Source organism: Manduca sexta, chromosome 28, assembly GCF_014839805.1.
Source record: "Manduca sexta isolate Smith_Timp_Sample1 chromosome 28, JHU_Msex_v1.0, whole genome shotgun sequence".
NCBI lineage: Eukaryota > Metazoa > Arthropoda > Insecta > Lepidoptera > Sphingidae > Manduca > Manduca sexta.
The window spans coordinates 11,519,934-11,540,218 of NC_051142.1; the positions used below are offsets into that span (position 1 = coordinate 11,519,934).

The following is a 20,285-nucleotide window of genomic DNA, read 5'->3' on the forward strand; positions in this document are numbered from 1 at the left end:
TTTTAACAAAAAATTAAACCGCCTTCAAAAACCACTCAAAACCAAAAAATAATTTCACATAACAGGTATATATTGGATACCAATTTTGGAGTCAGTGCCTAATTGCTAGATAAATACATTTACGAATATACGAAAACAATGTGCTGCTAGCGTAAAAAGTCAGCAAGTCAGATCGTCACCGGTGATGAACACACCGCCGCAGCACAGCAAATGGAAGCTATTAAGGATATATTTAAATTTGTGAACTGTACACTACCCAAATTCTTCCCCTGTTACATATAGCTGGTCAAATGTGAGTGTATTACACTCCCTGCCCCGAAAAGAGGAAATAAAATTATGAAACACCATACATGTGCTTGGTATTACACCTTTCACTGTGTATGTTTGTTAGTAGTAAATGCAAACCTACTCCTTTTAATTGATTTGAAAGAAATTTAGCTCATAGATGAACTATGCAACAAATATAGCTTAACTAGCAATTTTAATTAGGCACCGACTCCAAAATTGGTATCCAATATGTGAAATTATTTTTTGGTTTTGAGTGGTTTTTAAAGGCAGTTTAATTTTTTGTTAGAATTATTTTTATATAATTTACGTATTTTTTTTTAATATTTCCTACATACATAATTGTTGCTCAACTTTAACCGCTTACGCAGCGCACGCAAGGGAAACTGTCAAAACGAATAAATTTTCCACATTTCTGAAACATTTTTTATTACTGCTCCGATCCCATTAGACATAGCGTGATGATATATAGCCTATAGCCATCCTCGATAAATGGGCTATCTGTCACTAAAATAATTTTTCAATTGGAATCGGTAGATCCCGAGAAGTTATAGATCTATAAAGTAAATTTGTCAATGGCAAAGATTGCCATTGACAAATTTACTCTTCAGTTGCACTAATGACTAGGGTTTTTAAACAGGTTTAAGTAAATAAAAAATGTATATGTTTTTATGTTTATTTATACATTACACATTACTTTGCCCTCTTGGATTTGATCTTTCTTAGGTAGAACTCAAGCTCTTTTCCTTCCAAGATGTAACCATCAGCTCGGCCGCACTGACCGGGTCTGCTCGCAACACAAGCTGAAAATATTTCTTATCATTAGTGTCAATATAAAATGGGACCCATATGTAATACAAAACAGACATAAAACTCAGAGTAACTATGACAAGTAGATCATACAGCTGCTAGACTGTTCCCAAAACGGTACCAGTCCATAATGCAGCTTCAAAACTTCTCAATTTCATCATTGGATATTATTAACATACATATTGTTAATACAAATTAATTTCCACTCACCTAACAATCTTCCAGTGTGGAATTGCTCCTCAAGACCACCTTCAACTTTGGAAAGGCGCTGCCTAGCCAAATACTTCTTCGCTGTCTTTTGGCTCCGTTTCTTGTTTATGATTGCTTCTTCTGCCTCAGTCTACAGAACAAAGAGATACAAATAATGAAAGCTAAATGAAACGAAAAAAAAAAAAAAATATATATATTCACTCAGATTTTGCCAAAAAAAATCATTTTTTGTGTCTAATCACATTCATATGACACGCAAATAACATCATCGTAAATGAAACAGTATTATCATCAGTTCTAGTATCATGATTATTGAAATGTTACAAAAAATATTGCGAGTTTATATTCAAATTTGATAATAAAATTATTTAACAGAATAGGGACAATCCTCTTTTTGTTATATGCCAAGGTCAAATAACTAATGGCAACAATAAGTTCAATTATCCATTCTATAATGTTTTCTCAACACAATAATAGTTGTATTGTATCCTATTAAACACAAATAGAATACGCAATATTAGTGTCACAACTCAAATAAAAAATTGCCTTGTGCATCACTTATTATGTCTGAATGTCAGACTTTACTGAAATCCATATAACATTAAATGATGTAAGGAAAGAAAGAAACAAACATATGTATATACAATATGAAATAAACAAAAATAATATCTGCTTAATAGGATATACTAGTTATGTATGGATGTCGATTTTGGATAGGTCACATTTTCTAAGACCTAATCCTGCAGAGCTTAAGTTTTACAATAGCCGGATAAATATTACAAACAGTTAAATGGAGTCATTTTATAACCATTGACAAAATGGTCTTACATATGTAGTCTTCTTAAAAGTAACATTGCAATAAGTTACTCTCAATTATAATTGTTTTTTTTTCGAAACAAATGAAAAAATATTGGGTGTATCTTTTCAGCATCAATCTGGAGCTTGGAATTAATGCCTGATATGGAGATACTTACGTCCTCTATTACATCATGGGACGGATTACATGTAGGGAAAAGTAGATGCACTAGTTGCACATCTACCTAACTATAAAACAAAAAGTGTGACTCAGTGTGTGAAAAAGTGATTTAGATTTTACATACCCTAATGTTGCTGTTTTTACTAATACTCTCAACACCCCCATTTACAAACAAAACTGAGGGCTCATAGTGGGCCAAAATGCATGGTATCAGGAATTTCATAGTTTTCTTTGGCATAGTTCAGCTTTGTTAATCTGACAGTCAACATATAAATTAGTTCATTAAAGCTGGCGCATACAATGGATTGACATGAAGTCTGTATGTAATGTCAATGAATAAACATGATAAGTTATGAAAATGCAATGCATGAAACTCAAAAATATATAACATGTGTTTACATCCATGAACCTTTCCAGGGAAAGGAAATTTCATATATTTGCAGGCAAATATATGAAATTTAAGATTTTTTTTAACACACTGATAAATTATCATCTGAGTACTGTGAATGTGCCGGTTTTAGTTAACTCATGTTTGTTGTATTGCAATAAAAACCGGTCACAATGCACCTATGCCCATGCCCTGTGAAGACTTACACCACAGGCACTGAGAAACAAACTTATTTTTAAAGCTATGCTCTTTGCTTAGCTAACTAAACACATTTGTGAATTCAGCCTAAGAGAATTACTTAGTAGAGCAAAATCACTTACACACAATCACCAGTCCAAAATAATTTGTGAACAAGCCATAATTATGCTGAACCACAGCATGAACTCAAAAGATTATTCTAAAGAGACTTTTGCAATAATATTCACTATCAATAGTTCATTTCTATCACATACTGGTCAAAATGAGTATGAGATTTCATTTAATAGTATCTAAATGGACTCTGCATAAAATAGCAAATGCAAGTGGAATTACAAATTTCTATTATTCAAATATGCCTTATAATGTAGTAACATAATAATTTTAATTTCACCAGACAGCAATTAAAAATATGTGACCAAGATACTTATTGATATATGACAAATAATTATGGCATACATATTATGGTAACCACCACCTACTTTTAAAAAACTTATAATGTAAATAAATAAATTCTAACTTACCAGCTTGGCTCCCTTCTTCCTTCCAAGGGGTAGCAGGTAATGAGACTCATACCATTGCCTGAAAGGTGTGGCATCCACAACCACAATGGCATTCTTCACCAGTGTTTTAGTACGAACCAATTCATTGTTGGATGCATTGTACACAACATCAATGATACGGGTTTTGCGAGTGGAGCCTGGAACATTTAAAACAATTGTAATAATTAGTACTAGCTCAAACCATGATATAAAACTAGTCATAGATATTAGTTATTGAGCTCTGACCAAATAGTTTATAGATGTCAAATGTGAATACCCTCCGAAAAACCTGCATAATTAATTGTTTAACCATGGAATCAAACCCAGGACCCTAAAGTCAACAGTCCATAGATTCTGACTCAATCAAGGATAGGATAATAACAAAATGATTGCAGAATATCATAAACACAAATTATAATCAAGGAATCCAAATATTATAGTCAGAAATAACCACACAAACTACAAAAGCTTAGCAAGTACTAATTAAGTCTTAAAATACGTGGAGGCAATAACGATAATAGATTAGAGCAATACAATACTTACATTCTGAACCCCACGAGAAATTTCCAGTGTCAAGACGCAGGGCACGGTACTTAGTGTTGCCACCACGAGACCGCACCAAGTGGATGCGCTGAGGACCAAGCTAAAACACAAACAATAAATTGTTAAGCACTATTACTACCATAAAACGTATACAGCACGTGCGTCAATCATTTTTAAAAGTTCATTAAAGTACATAATATATGTGATAGGTTATGTCTCGTTGTAACCTACCTTGGTATTGGCAGCTGGGCGACCTAACTCATACTTCCTCTTCTTGCGAATGGGCGCACGCTTGCCTCCAGTAGCCCTTCGCTTATGCCAGTGATCACGGCTTATACCTGAATAGAACAGCACAAAACTTATCACAACACAACAGACATAAAATTTGCACTATTCAAAAACAAACTAACGCCCGCTAGAAAATATAACAAAATATATGCAAAAACATTATTTCTGAAGCAATCACAAATTGCTAAAAATATTTAATACACGCGTTTTACTACCATTTAATAGATATTTTCGGATTTATTCGAAATGATCGCAAGAAAGGAAAACTACTCACCCATCTTGGCTGGGTCGGAAAGAAAAGGTTTGACACACGGGTCAACTACACCTCTACAACTCTGTAGTCTATGGTCACTGGTCTATGCGTTACTGTAGGTACGCCTTTCAGATAGGTTTTTTGCAAATATCGTATAATAAATTACAAGCATTAAATAAATTATATTTTCTCCGAAAGTTCTTATAGTATAATGTTACCAAAATATGACTTTTCGAAGACATTAATTAATCTTTTAAGACGTAAAGGAAATGATTGCGCTAAAAAGGCGACCTTTTCAAATGAAAATATATATTTTCACTGTAAGCACACTTGCAGCCTAAAAATAAAAGTAAAACATATTATTATAATGCTTATCCAGAAGTTTCACTTATATTTTAGCCACATTCACTTATATAAAATAGTATTGCTGCAAAAATTTTACGACACTAAAAACAAATGAATATGTACTCATTTTTATTTTTGAGAACACAAAATTTGAAAAAATAAATATATAGCAAAGTTACTTTTAAAATAAGGTCGTTTAAGAAGACTAGGTGTAACAATACGTTGGTCATAAGTAGGCTATCATCTTAGCATCCACTCTATGAACCATGTCCACTTGCCAATGGGGGACGGTTTGAGTCGCACACTAAAAATCCGCCTCCTATACATAATGTATTATAGCAAGTCCACTGTTGATAGGATGCCGCGGTGCAGATAAGCGTACCAAGTCACTGCGTCGCGGACTCAGAACAATGACAACTTACACTTTTGCTTGCATTTTGCTTAGGATCAGACGGACGTTCACAATCATTGCATTTCGCTAGCTATATACTTATATTCTTGACCTTATGCTAATTTGTTACATTACTAATTTGATTAAAATTATTGTCTCTTAGTAAATAAGTAAAGTTTTTGCTATAAGTATACTATTATAGTTTTGAGTTGTCAAACAATAAACGCTAAATATACATTTAAAACATATAGGTATATGGCGTAATTTATGGCGGGTTCTATATAAAAGAGTTGGCAACACTAGAAGAAAATCTAGAGTAAAACCAAAATTGTAAGTGGAAACATTGATTCGCCACTGTCACTGTCCGTGAACTGTGTGCGTCTGTAGAAATCGGGACGGCGTCCAAATATATTGTAATTCTCTTTGGACGACGTTTTGTAGTTTCAGCGACTAGATAGGTTTATCTAAACAAAATGTCTACAGATTTTTATATTCGCTACTATGTTGGACATAAAGGCAAGTTTGGGCATGAATTTCTTGAATTTGAGTTTCGGCCCGACGGTAAGCTTCGATACGCAAACAATTCTAACTATAAAAACGACACGATGATTCGTAAGGAAGCATACGTCCACCCTTGTGTAATGGAAGAATTGAAAAGAATTATAATAGATTCTGAAATCATGCATGAAGACGACCGCTTGTGGCCACAACCCGACAGGGTTGGCAGACAGGTATGAATAGGATATTTATTTTCGATGTTTCAGGTTAATTTTAGTGCCTAAATTAAATAAATATATATATGTAAATAAAAAGGAACGTTTTCCGGTCTAAGTTTGCCACGATTTTTCAAGTTACAATAAATTAATATGGCTAATGCATTTACAACTTTAGGTTTGCATGTAAAATAAAGTATCTTAATGATTATTCTTTGTATATTATATTGTAGATAGGAAAACTTTGTCTTTATCTATAATGTCACATATATAATATTGTAATATTCTTTGTTTTTTACAGGAATTGGAAATAGTTATTGGGGAAGAACACATTTCATTTACAACATCTAAAACTGGGTCATTAGTAGATGTAAACCAGTCCCGTGATCCAGAGGGTCTGCGTGGCTTCTATTATTTAGTTCAGGATCTCAAGTGCTTGGTGTTCTCCTTGATTGGTCTTCATTTTAAAATTAAACCCATATAAATAAGCTATGTTTTTGACGTAATTTTATATAATTAAACTTGTTTTTAAAATATATCCAGAAGTATATTATTTGTGGCAGAAAATCTAGGACATAACAAAAGATGTGAAAATTATAAAATGGAGAGGGAGCAACTTTGTGGAGATGGACTCATAGTGTATATATCATAAGCTGGGATATTTTTTATCAAGCATAGGCGTGCCTTTGGGCTTTGTGTGCTCCAGGCAGTAGCCCCTTTTCAGACCTATCACACTTGGATATGGTATGCCACACTATTATATGTAGTCAGCCAAAAAAGTAGTTGAATAGATTCATAATTTCAAAAGAACTGATAATAATAATAATACCAGATCTGTTTGTATACTGTCCCACGGCTGGGCACAGGCCTTATCTACTGCAAGAGTTTAGAATCCAGTCAACCATGCTGGCCTAATGCAAGTTTCCAGTTTACATACCTTTGAAATTTGAATGAAAATTTTTTGGTAGGTGTGGAGTTTTCTCACAATGTTTTACTCAAGTGATAAAGCAATTGATAAACAAAACACACATAACTTTGTAAAGTTAGAGATGTGTGCCTTGGATTTTAAACATGCAGATCTTCATCTTGGTACTCCCAAGTACACTATTATGAACAAATCACCTGAGCTGCACATCAAATGTTAATCGAAATATTTTCATCTAAAATATAAACTCTGGGTATGTTCACAGAAAAAAAAATAAAAGGAGACCAAACTAAAGGTCATTCGAATTTTTAAATTTTTCAGCCACTTGGCTAAGTGTACCTACTTGTGTTAAATTATCAAGGGACAACTTAGTAATGAAAATCTAAAGGTAAGAAAACCCAAATACATTAATGTTCAAGCAACATTGTACAGATACTGTTATGTGTTGATTTATAGAACATTATAGGTCCAATACAGTTATTAAAAAGTGAACTAAGGCGGTTTGGTCATTTGGCGAGTATGGATGATAGGAGATTGACAAAGAGGATATACAAGGCGAATGTGGATGGAACATCCATTAAGAGTCGACCGCACCGAACCTTTGACTGTCAGATATCTGATATTCTTAGTAAAGGCAAGCGGCGATAGCCTAGTTGGGTGTGGAACGGACTGCCAAGACGCATGTCCGCAGGTTCAAATCCCAAGGGCACACACCTCTGACTTTTCTAAAATCATGTGTGTATTCTTTGTGAATTTATCGTTCGCTTTAAAGGTGAAGGAAAACATCGTGAGGAAACCTGAACATCTGAGAAGTTCTTTATAGGAATTTCGAGGGTGTGTGAAGTCTACCAATCCGCACTAGGCCAGCGTGGTGGACTAAGGCCTAATCCCTCTCAGTAGTAGAGGAGGCTCGTGCTCAGCAGTGGGCAAGTATATAATACTGGGCTGATATTATTAGTAAAGGCAAGGCAAAAGTATCCTGAACCGGCTGAAATTCATGAAAATATTGATAAAGGTAGAAGAAGCGAGAAAAGTATGCCAGCATCGTGCAAAGTGGCAATCCATAGTCTCTGCTTACCCCTATGGGATAGAGATGTAATACTATGTATTTACCAGTAAATACTAGGCAATATGAGACATGATCTAATGTCTCAAAGAAACAAGTGCAGTGCAGTACAATGCTGCACTTTATACTTACTTAATTAAAAGTTCTTGTGAAGTTGTTCCTGAATATAGACTTGATCTTACCACTCACTAGTGAGCATGTAGATTAGTTTGTTGCTAATTCATTCATCATTCAGTTAGAAAACTATTATAATAAATTATATACTTACTTAAATTAACTACTGTAAGTAAGTATATAGTATTTTTAAACATATTTCAAAAACGTGGGGAGGCGCAATATTTAGCATTTGTATTTTATTTTATATATATGAACTAAGATGTTTTTATTACATAGATACGTTGTCCGAGCTCAATACTGGCAAGACGAAAGTAAGGTAACTGCCCGACATTCACTTAGTCAACCTCCAACCACTGTCGCGGCTAGTCGGCTTACTAACTTCTTGTATTTTTATAAATAAAATGCCTTCCTATGTTTTTAGACGATGTACAAATTATACTCCAACTGTGAATGAAAAAACGTTTCATTTCATACGTTAGTAATAAGTATACACTATTTAACTTATTTTTTAAACTAATAAATGCATTTCATTCGACTGTCATGGCGACGGGGCGGCCGACGCTCGGGCCCATTCGGAACCACTCGGGCTCGCTCGAGCCGTATCGATGCGAGCCGCTAGGGCTGTGACTATAGTAAATACTCCGCTGTTTTTATGTGCAATTTTGTTAGGGTATGACGCGTCTATTTGTAAAATGTCATTGTATATGAAGGGCAGGGGACACTAATGGGCACTACACAAATGAAAAATATTTTAACATGTAAATATAAGAAGCTAGAGTAATATATTGTGTTGTATTGTAATGTATTGTGCAAAAATATAAAATGAATATATTTACTCAACATAGCGCACTTGGGAGGAAGCTTAGGGCATTATAGGGCCAGTGTAGGGCTAATGATTTAAAAACCAATTCAGTAAGTTTATTCTGTAAGTGCTAAGGTGCGATGGGGTTAAATCGGACGCTTTTTCAACGTGTTAAACAGTGTTCTCGAATATTTTTTTTACAAGATTTCTATAGAAGTTATCATAATGAATCATTAACTTGGCTAATGTTATTAAATATACTAAATGGTATATATTTTTTCAATTTCTAAAGTTAATGTTTTATAAGGCTTTAAGAAAGTACCATACTTTTAGAAATGCGTGAGAAAGATAGGACTTTCATAGGTATAGTTCGGACTACTATCTAAAACCGTCTATGCTAAAGGGATTCTAAAATCCATAAAAAGAGCATATTCTGATCTAGATAGTAATTTATAAACATTCAAAAAGTTTAATAAATTTCGTAAGATATTTTTAGAAGCGAACTTTGTTTTTTTAATAGTTCTAGGCATACGATCATACCCCACATAAGTGACACTGTAGATATTTTTTAAAATATTCGAAGAAATAGTACATACACGTGTAAATAAATAATAAATAAACAAAATCGACCATTCACCTGAGCTTAAAAAAATACACAATTACTGAGTTCAGACGTTTTCGTGTATAAATTTTGATAAAAACTTGCAATATTTTACAAATGCTAGATCGAACGATTTTTATCCGTTCTTTAACGACAAATAATTGTATGTGTAAAGATCGGATCTCAGGGAATATACGTGATTCGACAAATTTGAATAAACAAGTCACAAGATTTATTTCCTTTATGATAGTATATAGCTACAAAATTAATTAAAAACACTAAATACTCAATTAAAATTAGGCAAATTCTTGCATGGGGTTAATCCGGATCTGCCAGGATACGACGAAATAAGTACCGATATTCTGTTTGTTAGCACCGTAAACATTATTTACTTGACGGAATCACTTATGTGAACTAGTGGAACGTAGGGAACAAGATGGGGTCGCAGGTAGTGTTTACACTTTTGTGCTAAGCTCAAAAGCGGTATCTCAAAAAACAAAAACAAAATCTTGATTTTTATGTCGAATACCCATCCAATGAGCTTACCTAAATAACGGTATCTTGTTTAGTACTTACTTGTTAACAAAAAAAACCTTACAAGAGTGTCTCTATTTCGGTTTTATATCCAAAACTGTACTTATTTACAAAACTTCGACTATTTCGAAATAAAGTTTCCCTGACATACCGCTTTTGCGCTTAGCATGGCAGTATAATTTTTTGGGAACTGCCGTTGTTCTCACCGGGGGTACCCTAACGGTGTACAAAAGCGATCCCTCGGCTTAGCAACTACGGCAGTCTCAATGAAGATTTGGTAGGCCCTAGCGCTATCACTGAGAGTGCCAGCGGACGGTACGCTGGCAACCCGCAGCTATTCGCTCACGGGACTCGGGCGGAAGAAGGGAGGGGATAGGGGGAAGGAAGAGAAGAGAAAGGAGGAGCTTTGTTAAGATGGTTGGAAGAGAGAGGGAGGGGATAGAGGGAAGGAAGAGAAGAGAAAGGAGGAGGAGCTTTGTTAAGATGGTTGGAAGAGAGAGGGAGGGGAGACGTTCGCGAACCCTTATAGGCCTCAATCATCAATGTGTAAGTATTTGGCAACCAAGAGGTACTTATACACATTACACTATGTGCCTAGAGTCGCGGCATAATGTTCCCCCGTGCATGGGCGTGCATTCGGTGTGAAGACCGAGCGCACAAGAATTGCCTCGGGGGGTCGGGGGGACGGCAGTAGGTATAGTTTAGAATTTAAAAAAAACCTGAGGTTTTAAAAATAATCTTATTCCACCCAAAGATACATAAAGTTACTCAAAACATTTAACGGCATAGATTTAAAACATTAGATATCCCCACATTTAGCGGCAATACATTTAATCACCCTTTTTAGCAGAAGATGATACATGCGTTCGGGAGTTCCACACCAATTCCAATTTGTTGTGATTTGTGATTGGCTCGATTGAGAGTAAATAAAAATTTAAATAAAGCGCGCGAAATCCGCGCGATACCGAATATTAATTCAAGTTGCCTATATATGGACATGAATTTTAGTTTATTTATCTCTGACAAACTTTATTGACGGTAAAAATCTCAGAAAATATTACATCTCGTTGTGTTATATACTCTTTGATACTATTTGATACTACGTAAGAGGTGTAGACTGTAGGTGCTGATGGTGTATAAAAGTGGCGTAAGTGTAGGGCTGCCATCCGTCCGGAATTCCGGATTTGTCCTAATTTGAAGGGAGTCCGGGAGCCGTGCGGCGCGGCGGGGGCTTTTAAAAAGTGTCCGAATGCAACCCGGATAATTTTAAATTTTTTTGTAAAGGTCATTTCAATGTAAATTGATAGTTTTATATTGTATTACAAATGTTGTTGTCAACAAAAAACCAATGTTAATATAAGTGTCAAATATAAGCGTACTGAGGCTATTTTTTTTTAACCTCGGTTCTTTTAAGTTATGAGTGCATGCCGTCTGTTCTATGTTTCATGCAGTCGTTACTATAAATTTATTGTTTTGCACAATGCAATGTTTATGCGCGATGAAGTCACTAGCAATGGCTGCCGGTATCGCTAAGTTTCAGTCCCCGAGCGTTACAGATTAAAAATTCTTAATTTTAATGACGTAAATAAAATGTTTGCAATACATTTAAAACAAAAAAATGTGTTTGATAAATATTTTTGCCCACTATTTTTCTCCTGGAGCAATTTTATACTTTTTGGTTACACTAGTCAAACAATCTTTTTAAGTATTTGTTGTTGACTGTTCAATCTACGCCGAATGAACACGCAGTGTATTGAAGTCTGGCAGCCGGACTGTTAATGAAAATACCGACGAAAAATTCAAACGCTGGGGTTTACAGAATCATGTACTGAAAACCTGGTATCCGTTTTCGGTAGGCTGTCTTTTACACCCTTTATATTATAGAACAAAGACCCCAGCCACATTTGTCTGCTTGACTGTACGCGATAAACTCATAAACTACCCAACGGCTTTCGATAACATTTGGTATGGAGATAGTTTAAAAGGACGTAAGCTACTTTCTATTCCGGAAAAATACTTATGTAGCTGGATTTTATCCCGGAATCTATACTTACTATTATATAAGTATATCTGAAGAGTTTGTTTATTTGAACGAGATAATCTCAAAATTATTTATTATTGGAACGCTCATTTATCGTGGAAGGCTGTAGGTTTCATAACATCACGCTCTGACCATTAGGAGCAGAGCATCAATAAAAAAAAATGCAATACCCGGGAAAGCATATTCCTCTTGGGAACTTTCGTTGCGCGCGCAGAGTAAACGGTTAAAGTTACGCAACAAATATTTATGACGGAACTGGTTCTCTTAAAAAGTTCTAAAAATATATAAGTACTTAAGTAATTATTACTAATAAGATAAAACTCCATACCGTATCTGTCTGCATGTCTGAACGCGATAAACTCAAAAACTAATCAACGGATTTAGCTGAAATTAGGTATGGAGATAGTTTGAGACTCTGGGAAGAACATGGGCTACTTTCTATCGTGGGAAAATATGTAGTGTGACTGTTATCTCGGTTAACTCTTTGTAGCAAAGCTACGAGGAAGAGCTATACGTACTTATTTAAAGTTAAAATGTAATTCTATGGACTGCTCATGGAACTCTTTAATATGGGCTTGTGAGACATGAAAAATATAAGTAATTGTTGAGATAATAATAATTATTATGTAAGTATTCACTCCTAAGTAAACAGAAGCCTATATTATATAGTTGCCAGATGTTTTTATTGAAAATTGTAAGAACAAAAAGAGATTTGAGAAGATAACGTCCTACACGAAAATTTGGATGCGAGGTCAAAAAAAGCATCCCTGGTGTATTACCCAATCAAAAATGGTTGTTGGATATGAAATATAAAATATTTTGTCCTAAAGATAGTTTATTTCTTCTCCTAAACATATTATACCAATGTCGATGACACTATGAATTGGTACAGATTCTTCTAAGCACTTTTATAGCAGAAAGATCTGAAACGCTGATGAATCCGCGAGCAACAATTATTTTATACATTATAATATTAGTATAATATAATATTAGTAAAAATAATAATTAGTGGGATTAAATGTATTGTAATTGTACTAATTATACTAGTGCTTAACCATGCTTTTGCTTTTATTTTATTTTGTTCTACTTATTTTATAAAATATCATAAATTATAGTAGTCGGTGCATAAAGAATTAATCAAAATATTTTTGATTTTTTTATAACATTTAAATAAAGAAATTCGACGAAAAGGAACGTGAATGGCATTATGTATTTATGTTTATAGTATATCTTTGCGCGTTGCGCGCGCATCGCATCTGCCCGACCGACTGATTATGGCGGACAGGCAGTGAAGAATGTTTGTCGCCTTTTCTAAATCAGAAAGTATCGACAACAGCCAATGGCATAAACCGGGTTTTTTGTAAAAATTGTACATTGTAAATAGTTCTGTGTACATATAGTAATTATATTTGTGCTCGTTTTGTTTAGAAATTGTGTGAATAGTGTATTTTTGAGTGTTTGTTCTGTTCAGTTTTCGACGCCGACAAATAGTTGTAATCTAAAGTTAGTACACCCGCAAAATCTTAGCAATCTTAAAATTAAAAGTTTGCAAATTGCGTTCCCTCGAAAACATTGATTTCACATATCGCCTTTGTTTCGATCCGTCAAGGCGACCGTTGCAGTACGTGCAATATTTTGGTTTTCCTTAGCGGCTGTCACCGTGCTTTGATTAAGCTACTGTCATTACAAAGACAAAAAGAGGGCTACACTCGCTAAATGGCTTCAATACTGAAAACTACCGCTCGTGTATAGTGCATTTGATCATGTAAAGCGATTTTATTGCACATTTGGCCTCAGCGGGATCGAGTGTATTGTCGGACGTGTGTAAACAGGAAGATTGCGAGACATTTTGTGTTTACCATAGCGAACAATCGAAGTGGATTGAAACTGAATGCTTGAACCTCACGGTAGCCCAATGAAGTGGCCGGGCACGGGCGCGGAAGAAGAGGCGGGTGAGGCAGGTTTGCAAAACACGCGCTCGTCGCAGGCTCGCGCTCAGGACGATGCTACAGTACATTACGTGTTCCAGCGAGAATCCCAGGAGGGTGAGCTGCCTTCGCTAGCACCCAAACAGCGTTGGGCCGTCGGCGACGACACTATTGCCGAGGTTTGTGTACAAGTCACTTAAGCTAGCAACCACAACAGTGTTTGTTGTAGGCAACAGTATACTATTTACTGTTAATAACATAACCTCCAATTCAATCAACAATGTTAATCTATATCCATTCTTCTGTTTTGAACATTGATTTGCATTCAGATATGGTTTAATTTAAAGGTTTATAGTGTTTTTAAAATTAAACTTTTTCTTTTTCAGAACCAAGATAAATGGAAAAATCCTTCACCAATAACAATGAACAATATGCATCAACAGGGGCCTGCTGTACAGTTAAAAAATTCTCAAACAAATCAACAACAATATATTAATCAAGCAATTGCCTCATCAGTGGGAACATTGGCTATGAATCCTTCTGTCATAGGGAGTCATCCGGCTCATTTGACTACAAATATGGTTCATACACAATTAGCTCCTCTGCAAAATCATACATTGGGCAACAATTTGACAATACAAAATAGTGCTATGATGATTCCACCACTACAGGGTATACAGAATGCACCACAATTGGGACAACAAGGCTTGTATGACATTCACCAACATCCTGGCACTCCAATGCAAGCTATGAATGGCATTGGCAAAAGTGCAGAACATTTAATGTATTTGAGTCAAGCGGGAATGTTGGCACCTGGCACTAATCAGTTTCTTCAACAAGGACAAAACCAACTTGGACTTACACCAGTTGCTGCTATAAGAAATCAGGTAAGAGTATTTTAATTACATATTATAGTATTAATAAGATCTGTCTCAGTGGCATAGTTGTATTGCATGTGAAGTACAACTCAGCTTTGAGGTCCAGATTTGAAACCATGAGTTGGGGAAAGTTATATGTGGTTTTCGTCTTAGTATCAGCCCGGACTCAGGAGTTTGTGCCTGATATGGTGATAGGCTCGCCACCTGTCACATTAGACAACACAGGCATCAAATTAATGATTGGTTGCACTTTTGCCTACTGGTCCAAGGATAAGGGCATGATGTGTATTTATTTAATTACACATATAAATTTGTTTAAGGACATACTAGAAATGAGGACTTAGCTGTTATAATTTATCTACCTATGTAATTAATCTATTTTGTATATAAATCTACCATGAGCCATTGTTTATTTTCCCAAGAGCTAAATGCCTTAGTGGCAAGATTCTTAGTAAACTTATTTTGATTATAAGCATTAAAAATGTGATTATTAAAGATAAATCTGTTAATTGTATTGGAACTTGGTAAAGTTTTGTTTTGATCACAATAAAACAATTTTGTACATCAATATTGTGCAATATTAACCCGTCATGACTTGTCAAACAGCTACGCGTGTGACGGAAAAATAACCTTATTATGTAGTATATAAGGTTATAATCCCGTGACACACGCAAATGTCATGTAGCTGTCTTGGCTCGCCGGCGAGCCACGAGAGACCAAGAGTTAATTGTTAAAATTGAAACAGATCAATGGATAAAGAAACTTCTCCTATTTTAAGTTGGTTACAATGAAATGGTATTTTTGGGAAGAATGTTTAGGAAACCTTGTGTTTACATATACACTATGCAGTTTTCCTTTTTATATTATTTTCGCTTAAACATTGAATGTGCTTTTAAATTAGGATATCCATGGTTCTTTTGGTAACTAGTAAGTAGTATTCTGAAATATGATTAGCAATATTGTTAATTAGATAATTTAGCTATTATTTTGTGATACTTTAGGTTGTGCTGTTCAATAATAATTTTATTGTTTTGAAAATGATCAAGATCTACACAACACTTGGTGTATACAAACAATATTTTGGGAATTTAAGATATAATATTATTATGTAATACAACAACATCCTTATTTTTTAATTAATATCATTGGTCTTGCTCCATCTTCTGATACATACATATAATATATTGCCTGGATGTAGTTCCTAGTAATGTGAGCCTCAATGGATTCACTAAATCAATATTTAGTGGCTCCATTGAGAACAAAACCCAGTGGTTTTATAGTTGTGAATCATAAAGACATAACTGACTTACAATGAATTATCATTCATACCATATTTTAACATAATATTTAATGTGTTTCAGTCATTTATTCTCATATGCATGTTGAAAAAAGAACCCATTTTATGAGTTTCCAATTTTACCAATATAATGTTAATTATTATTTTACTAAATCAATTTAAAAGTCACAATTGTTCAATATTTGTTTTAAATAATCATAAGTTGTTATCATAAAGACTTTATAATAAAACTAGGCATTATTCACAGCTTCACCCTCATGCAAGACTTCCTGGTATAATAGTCCTATTGTATGCTTTTCTGGTATAAATAATTAGAAAACTACTAACAAAAACTAAATAACATGGTAGCCAGACTAAATCGTTCAGGTGATTCATAGCACACCTTCTATTTAAAAATTATATTAAAAAATGTAATCAAATTAACCTTTCAGCATAAAAGTAGCCTGTATGTTAATCTAGGACAAAATCTCTGTATTCATCAATCCAATCCAATCCAAATCCAAACTTTACTATTAAACAACATTTGGACATCTTTACAATAATTTAGATTTAGACCCTGTTCATATGACAAGCATGCGACGCGCGTTATGAACGACAATATGTAATTCATTCAGGCCATACCCTTGTTAACGCGCGCGTCCATTTGGATGAAGACATACATAATATGTGTAAGTGCAAACACATTTTGGTAACGCGCGTTTAACGCTGGTCATATATATATATATATATATATATATATATACATACACACACACACCTTATGTCACTTTCAAAATTAATGAGGCTAGTCTAATGCCAACCTAAAATATATTATATTGGAATCCGCTAAGGTGTTTATTAAGCTATAGGGAATGCTAAATAAATAGTCAAAACTTCATAGCCGCAAAACATTAAATAATTAATATAAGCATATTAAGGACACTCCTTCTAGGGTAACCAGATTAAAATAAAAGAACCATAATGCTAGTATAATCAAAACAATTTGCAAAGCATAGAACAAGGTTCCAGTATAATAATCCACAATAGAGAAAATGTTGCAGTCCTAATAATGCATTGTTCTATAAGAACATCTTGATACAAATATTGACATAATATATAATGTCACAGACTGCTGTTATTGATTTCAACTTCTGATCAGTTTTCATTCCTACTCAAAACTCTGAAGTTTTCACTGAATGCATGCTATTATTCATTTTATAATTATTTTGCTTGCGGCTCAACCCTCTTGAACTACCTTACCCTGAATAGAAAATTCCATTGTCTACTTGTAAAAATATATAATATGATCATTCAAAACATTGTCTTAAATATTCTGTGTACCAAACATTCAAATTCGTTTAGCGGTGGCTGCCTCACTGATGTTAGTTGTATTACGGCATGACTGATCCCCAGGTTGGGTTTTTCTACTCAGTATGGGCCCAGGGTGTGGAATTTGTGCCTGCTATGGCGATAGGCTTGACCCCTGTCACATCATGGTACAGAATACGCACAATGCAAAGTGAGTTCACCGTGCGTCTTTGTTTGTCTCTTCCCGGTTAAAGGTGTGAGTGTTAAGCTTGGTTATGCACTGATTAATCATTTACATAAAAATTGAAATATGTTACTTGTATGTAAACACTGTTATTTAAAAATGCATTAAACCCCATAAGCATTATCAACAAAAAATCTGGGAAGACATAATATTGCTTAAGACTTGTTAAAATATAAGGTACTAGTTTCCTAGAGACCTAACGCAAAAATAAAAAGTCGGACTTGTTTCATATAGAAATAGGCTAGTGATAATAGGAAGCTAGGGAAAATAAGCCTTAGTTTGGTTTTGTATATTATTTCATATGTAACAGAAAATAATTCGATAAAGAAACCCTTCTATGAAAATAGCATTAAATTGGTTAAGTTAAGGTTAAGGCAGAAATCTATTCATTCAAATATTTCAATGCACAAGAATGAGCTCATAGTGGCGATATCGCTCCATTTCATTTTTATCGCGCACCATGATTCTTTGTGGCATCTTGTGCTTTTTAGGACAAATTTTTATTTTTTAACATTAAGTCCCTCCTGCCGAATTATTTAATGGATAAAACAGATTATTTTTGTTAAACGGATTGTAATAATTCTTTGTTTGGTATATATAAAATTTAGATACTTGCCATGTGCAGGCAAGAATATGAGATGTAAACAGTTTATTCAGGTGTATATGTTACTCATAAATTATATTCATAATACTTATTCCCAATATTATTTGGCATAAAATGTCAATTTTCTGCCTGCTATCAAGAGGCTGCTGGCAGCCTTTTAACAGCAACATAAGACATAAGTAGACATTAAATAAAGTCTATATCTGTAATTTTTTTTGACAGCTCGAAAGATAACATGTTAAGGATAATGTCCATTTCTCATAGAGGTTCAGGCCTAGAAGCAAACACTAAAAAATTTACTGTGTTTTTGTTTTATTAAATAGACACTTTATTAGTCACCCAGCCCAATGAAATAACCACATACAAAAAAAACTAAACAAATACATACTAGGTGCACAATTTGATTACTATAAGCAAATTGTTATTATTATTTAATCTGATGTAATTTTGCTGTTATTTATTTTGTAATAGCTTTCGCTCGCCCTTAATAAAAATTGCTTAATTAAAAAAGCCTCAATTTTAAGTTAGGTCTCTAACAAACAAATTGAGAAGCCCCGCATTCAATTCCATGCAGTCATTTTTGTGTGGTGCATGTACAAATATATAGACAGACACAAAAATACTAAAACCTGTTGTTTTGGTTTCTGTTGCTTGAATAAAAACCCCAGATTTAATCAAAACCTATAATGTACAGACGTCTTATTGTTAGAATTTTATTATATTATGTAAAGAAATTTACGAAATATATATATATTTTTAGATTATTTCATATGCCTATTTACAATTTCAGCCCTTTTAAAGTCACATGATCATTGCTTAATAAATAAATAAAATAAATACTTCAAGTAAAAAAATGTTTAAATCTGTGTCTAAAACAATGAGCAATTCGCTTGAAATCTTTATGGATGTACTCTTATTGAGCCTATGGATATGCTCTTTTTGATAAAATAAAAAAACGAAAATATGTAAATTACATAGATACCCTTTCTGTTTCAAATATAAGTGTATATATGTACATTTTCGAAATGTTTTTGATTATAAATTGAGGTAGGTGCCTAACGCTTTCGAAAACAACATTTGCTATGAAATGATACAAATATTAAAAACATGTATAATTTTTTCAAAATACCGCGCCATTTATGTAAAACAATCTACTTTATACATTTTGAGGATCAAAATAAACCTCACCATAACGTGCTTTGTAAATTGGAACGTATTATTTTCCATCTTCGCAACACTGATTTAAATTTTGTGGTATCTATTTTGAATGCGCGCCATCTATTAACGTGTACGCCAAACTTTCCTCTCGCGACGCTTCCATGTATGGGGAATTTTAACGCAGGCGCTGTGGTCGGCGTACGTCCTTTGTTCGAAACAAGTCAACATTGTAATATTTAAGTTTGGATCTTTCTAGTTTTATTTCGTCTCGCGTAAATAATTTAGTGTGAGAAATGTGTATGTTTATTATTGTGGCGTTCGAAACATTAATATAAAAGTGTGTTTAAAGCGTTAAGTGAAGATTTTATACGATAAGCTACGTTAGTGATACATGACCGAGCTTTAGGCGGATTGCACGCATGAAACCTCTAAGTGACTTTTTTTTCGAAACTGATGTTAAGGATATGGGCCCCGACATGGTGAGTTAAAAGATTCCAGGTTGTAGATTATTGTATTCGGTCGTTGTTTTAAGTCATGATATCGCGAATTAATGGGTTTTTTCAAGCAACAGGTCCGTTTTTGTTTTGTTTACTTGTCACCGGCGTCCGCCATTTGTGATTCGGTATACGTTCGCGAGGCGATGCTAGTCCGTTGGTTACTGTATAATTTTCTTCAATCTAACCGTATCGTATTTTGTATTTTTGTTGAATTCCTCTATGCGTTTTGTTCAGCAAAATATGATGTATTAATCCTTTGTTATGTATTGATGTTTGATTAGTCGAATCTATGTGTAGTAAAATACATTAGACTTCTTCCAAGTTAGCAGTATTATTCAGGATATTTATCAATGTTTTGCTTCATTAC

General features: G+C 34.1%; 3 protein-coding genes across 5 annotated transcripts in view; 2 read left to right on the forward strand and 1 right to left on the reverse strand.

Annotated features, from left to right (window-relative positions):
* Positions 1-945: 945 nt before the first annotated feature.
* LOC115442117 (40S ribosomal protein S8) lies at positions 946-4,701 on the reverse strand. The gene is made up of 6 exons (XM_030167090.2): positions 4,512-4,701; positions 4,181-4,287; positions 3,950-4,049; positions 3,389-3,564; positions 1,306-1,435; positions 946-1,088 (listed from the first exon to the last, which is right to left on the reverse strand). Exons 1-6 carry the CDS (start codon positions 4,513-4,515, stop codon positions 979-981), a joined length of 627 nt encoding a protein of 208 aa, XP_030022950.1. The 5' UTR covers positions 4,516-4,701; the 3' UTR covers positions 946-978.
* Positions 4,702-5,556: 855 nt separating this feature from the next.
* LOC115442130 (protein mago nashi homolog) lies at positions 5,557-6,477 on the forward strand. The gene is made up of 2 exons (XM_030167107.2): positions 5,557-5,957; positions 6,241-6,477. The coding sequence occupies exons 1-2, from the start codon at positions 5,700-5,702 to the stop codon at positions 6,421-6,423; spliced, it is 441 nt and encodes a 146-aa protein (XP_030022967.1). The 5' UTR covers positions 5,557-5,699; the 3' UTR covers positions 6,424-6,477.
* A 6,770-nt stretch (positions 6,478-13,247) lies between these two features.
* The window catches only part of LOC115442084 (maternal protein pumilio), a 100,926-nt gene continuing 93,888 nt past the window's right edge, over positions 13,248-20,285 (forward strand). For 2 of the 3 annotated variants that reach the window (XM_030167050.2, XM_030167052.2), the window contains exons 1-2: positions 13,248-14,132; positions 14,340-14,840. In XM_030167050.2, the coding sequence (XP_030022910.1) occupies positions 13,917-14,132; positions 14,340-14,840 (717 nt within the window). In that variant the 5' untranslated portion in view covers positions 13,248-13,916. Of the gene's footprint in view, positions 14,133-14,339; positions 14,841-19,535; positions 19,901-20,285 lie in introns of those variants that run through there. The other variant, XM_037444664.1, reaches the window with a different exon arrangement.

Bases quoted from the DNA above. Each gene is read 5' to 3' on its own strand.
- LOC115442117 (XM_030167090.2), bottom strand. The intron at 4,050-4,180 runs GTAGGTTACAAC...TTTGTGTTTTAG, and splicing joins GCCCAGCTGCCAATACCAAG to CTTGGTCCTCAGCGCATCCA. The intron at 3,565-3,949 runs GTAAGTATTGTA...TAAATGTTCCAG, and splicing joins TTTCTCGTGGGGTTCAGAAT to GCTCCACTCGCAAAACCCGT.
- LOC115442130 (XM_030167107.2), top strand. From the start codon at position 5,700: ATGTCTACAGATTTTTATATTCGCTACTATGTTGGACATAAAGGCAAG. The intron at 5,958-6,240 runs GTATGAATAGGA...TGTTTTTTACAG, and splicing joins CCGACAGGGTTGGCAGACAG to GAATTGGAAATAGTTATTGG.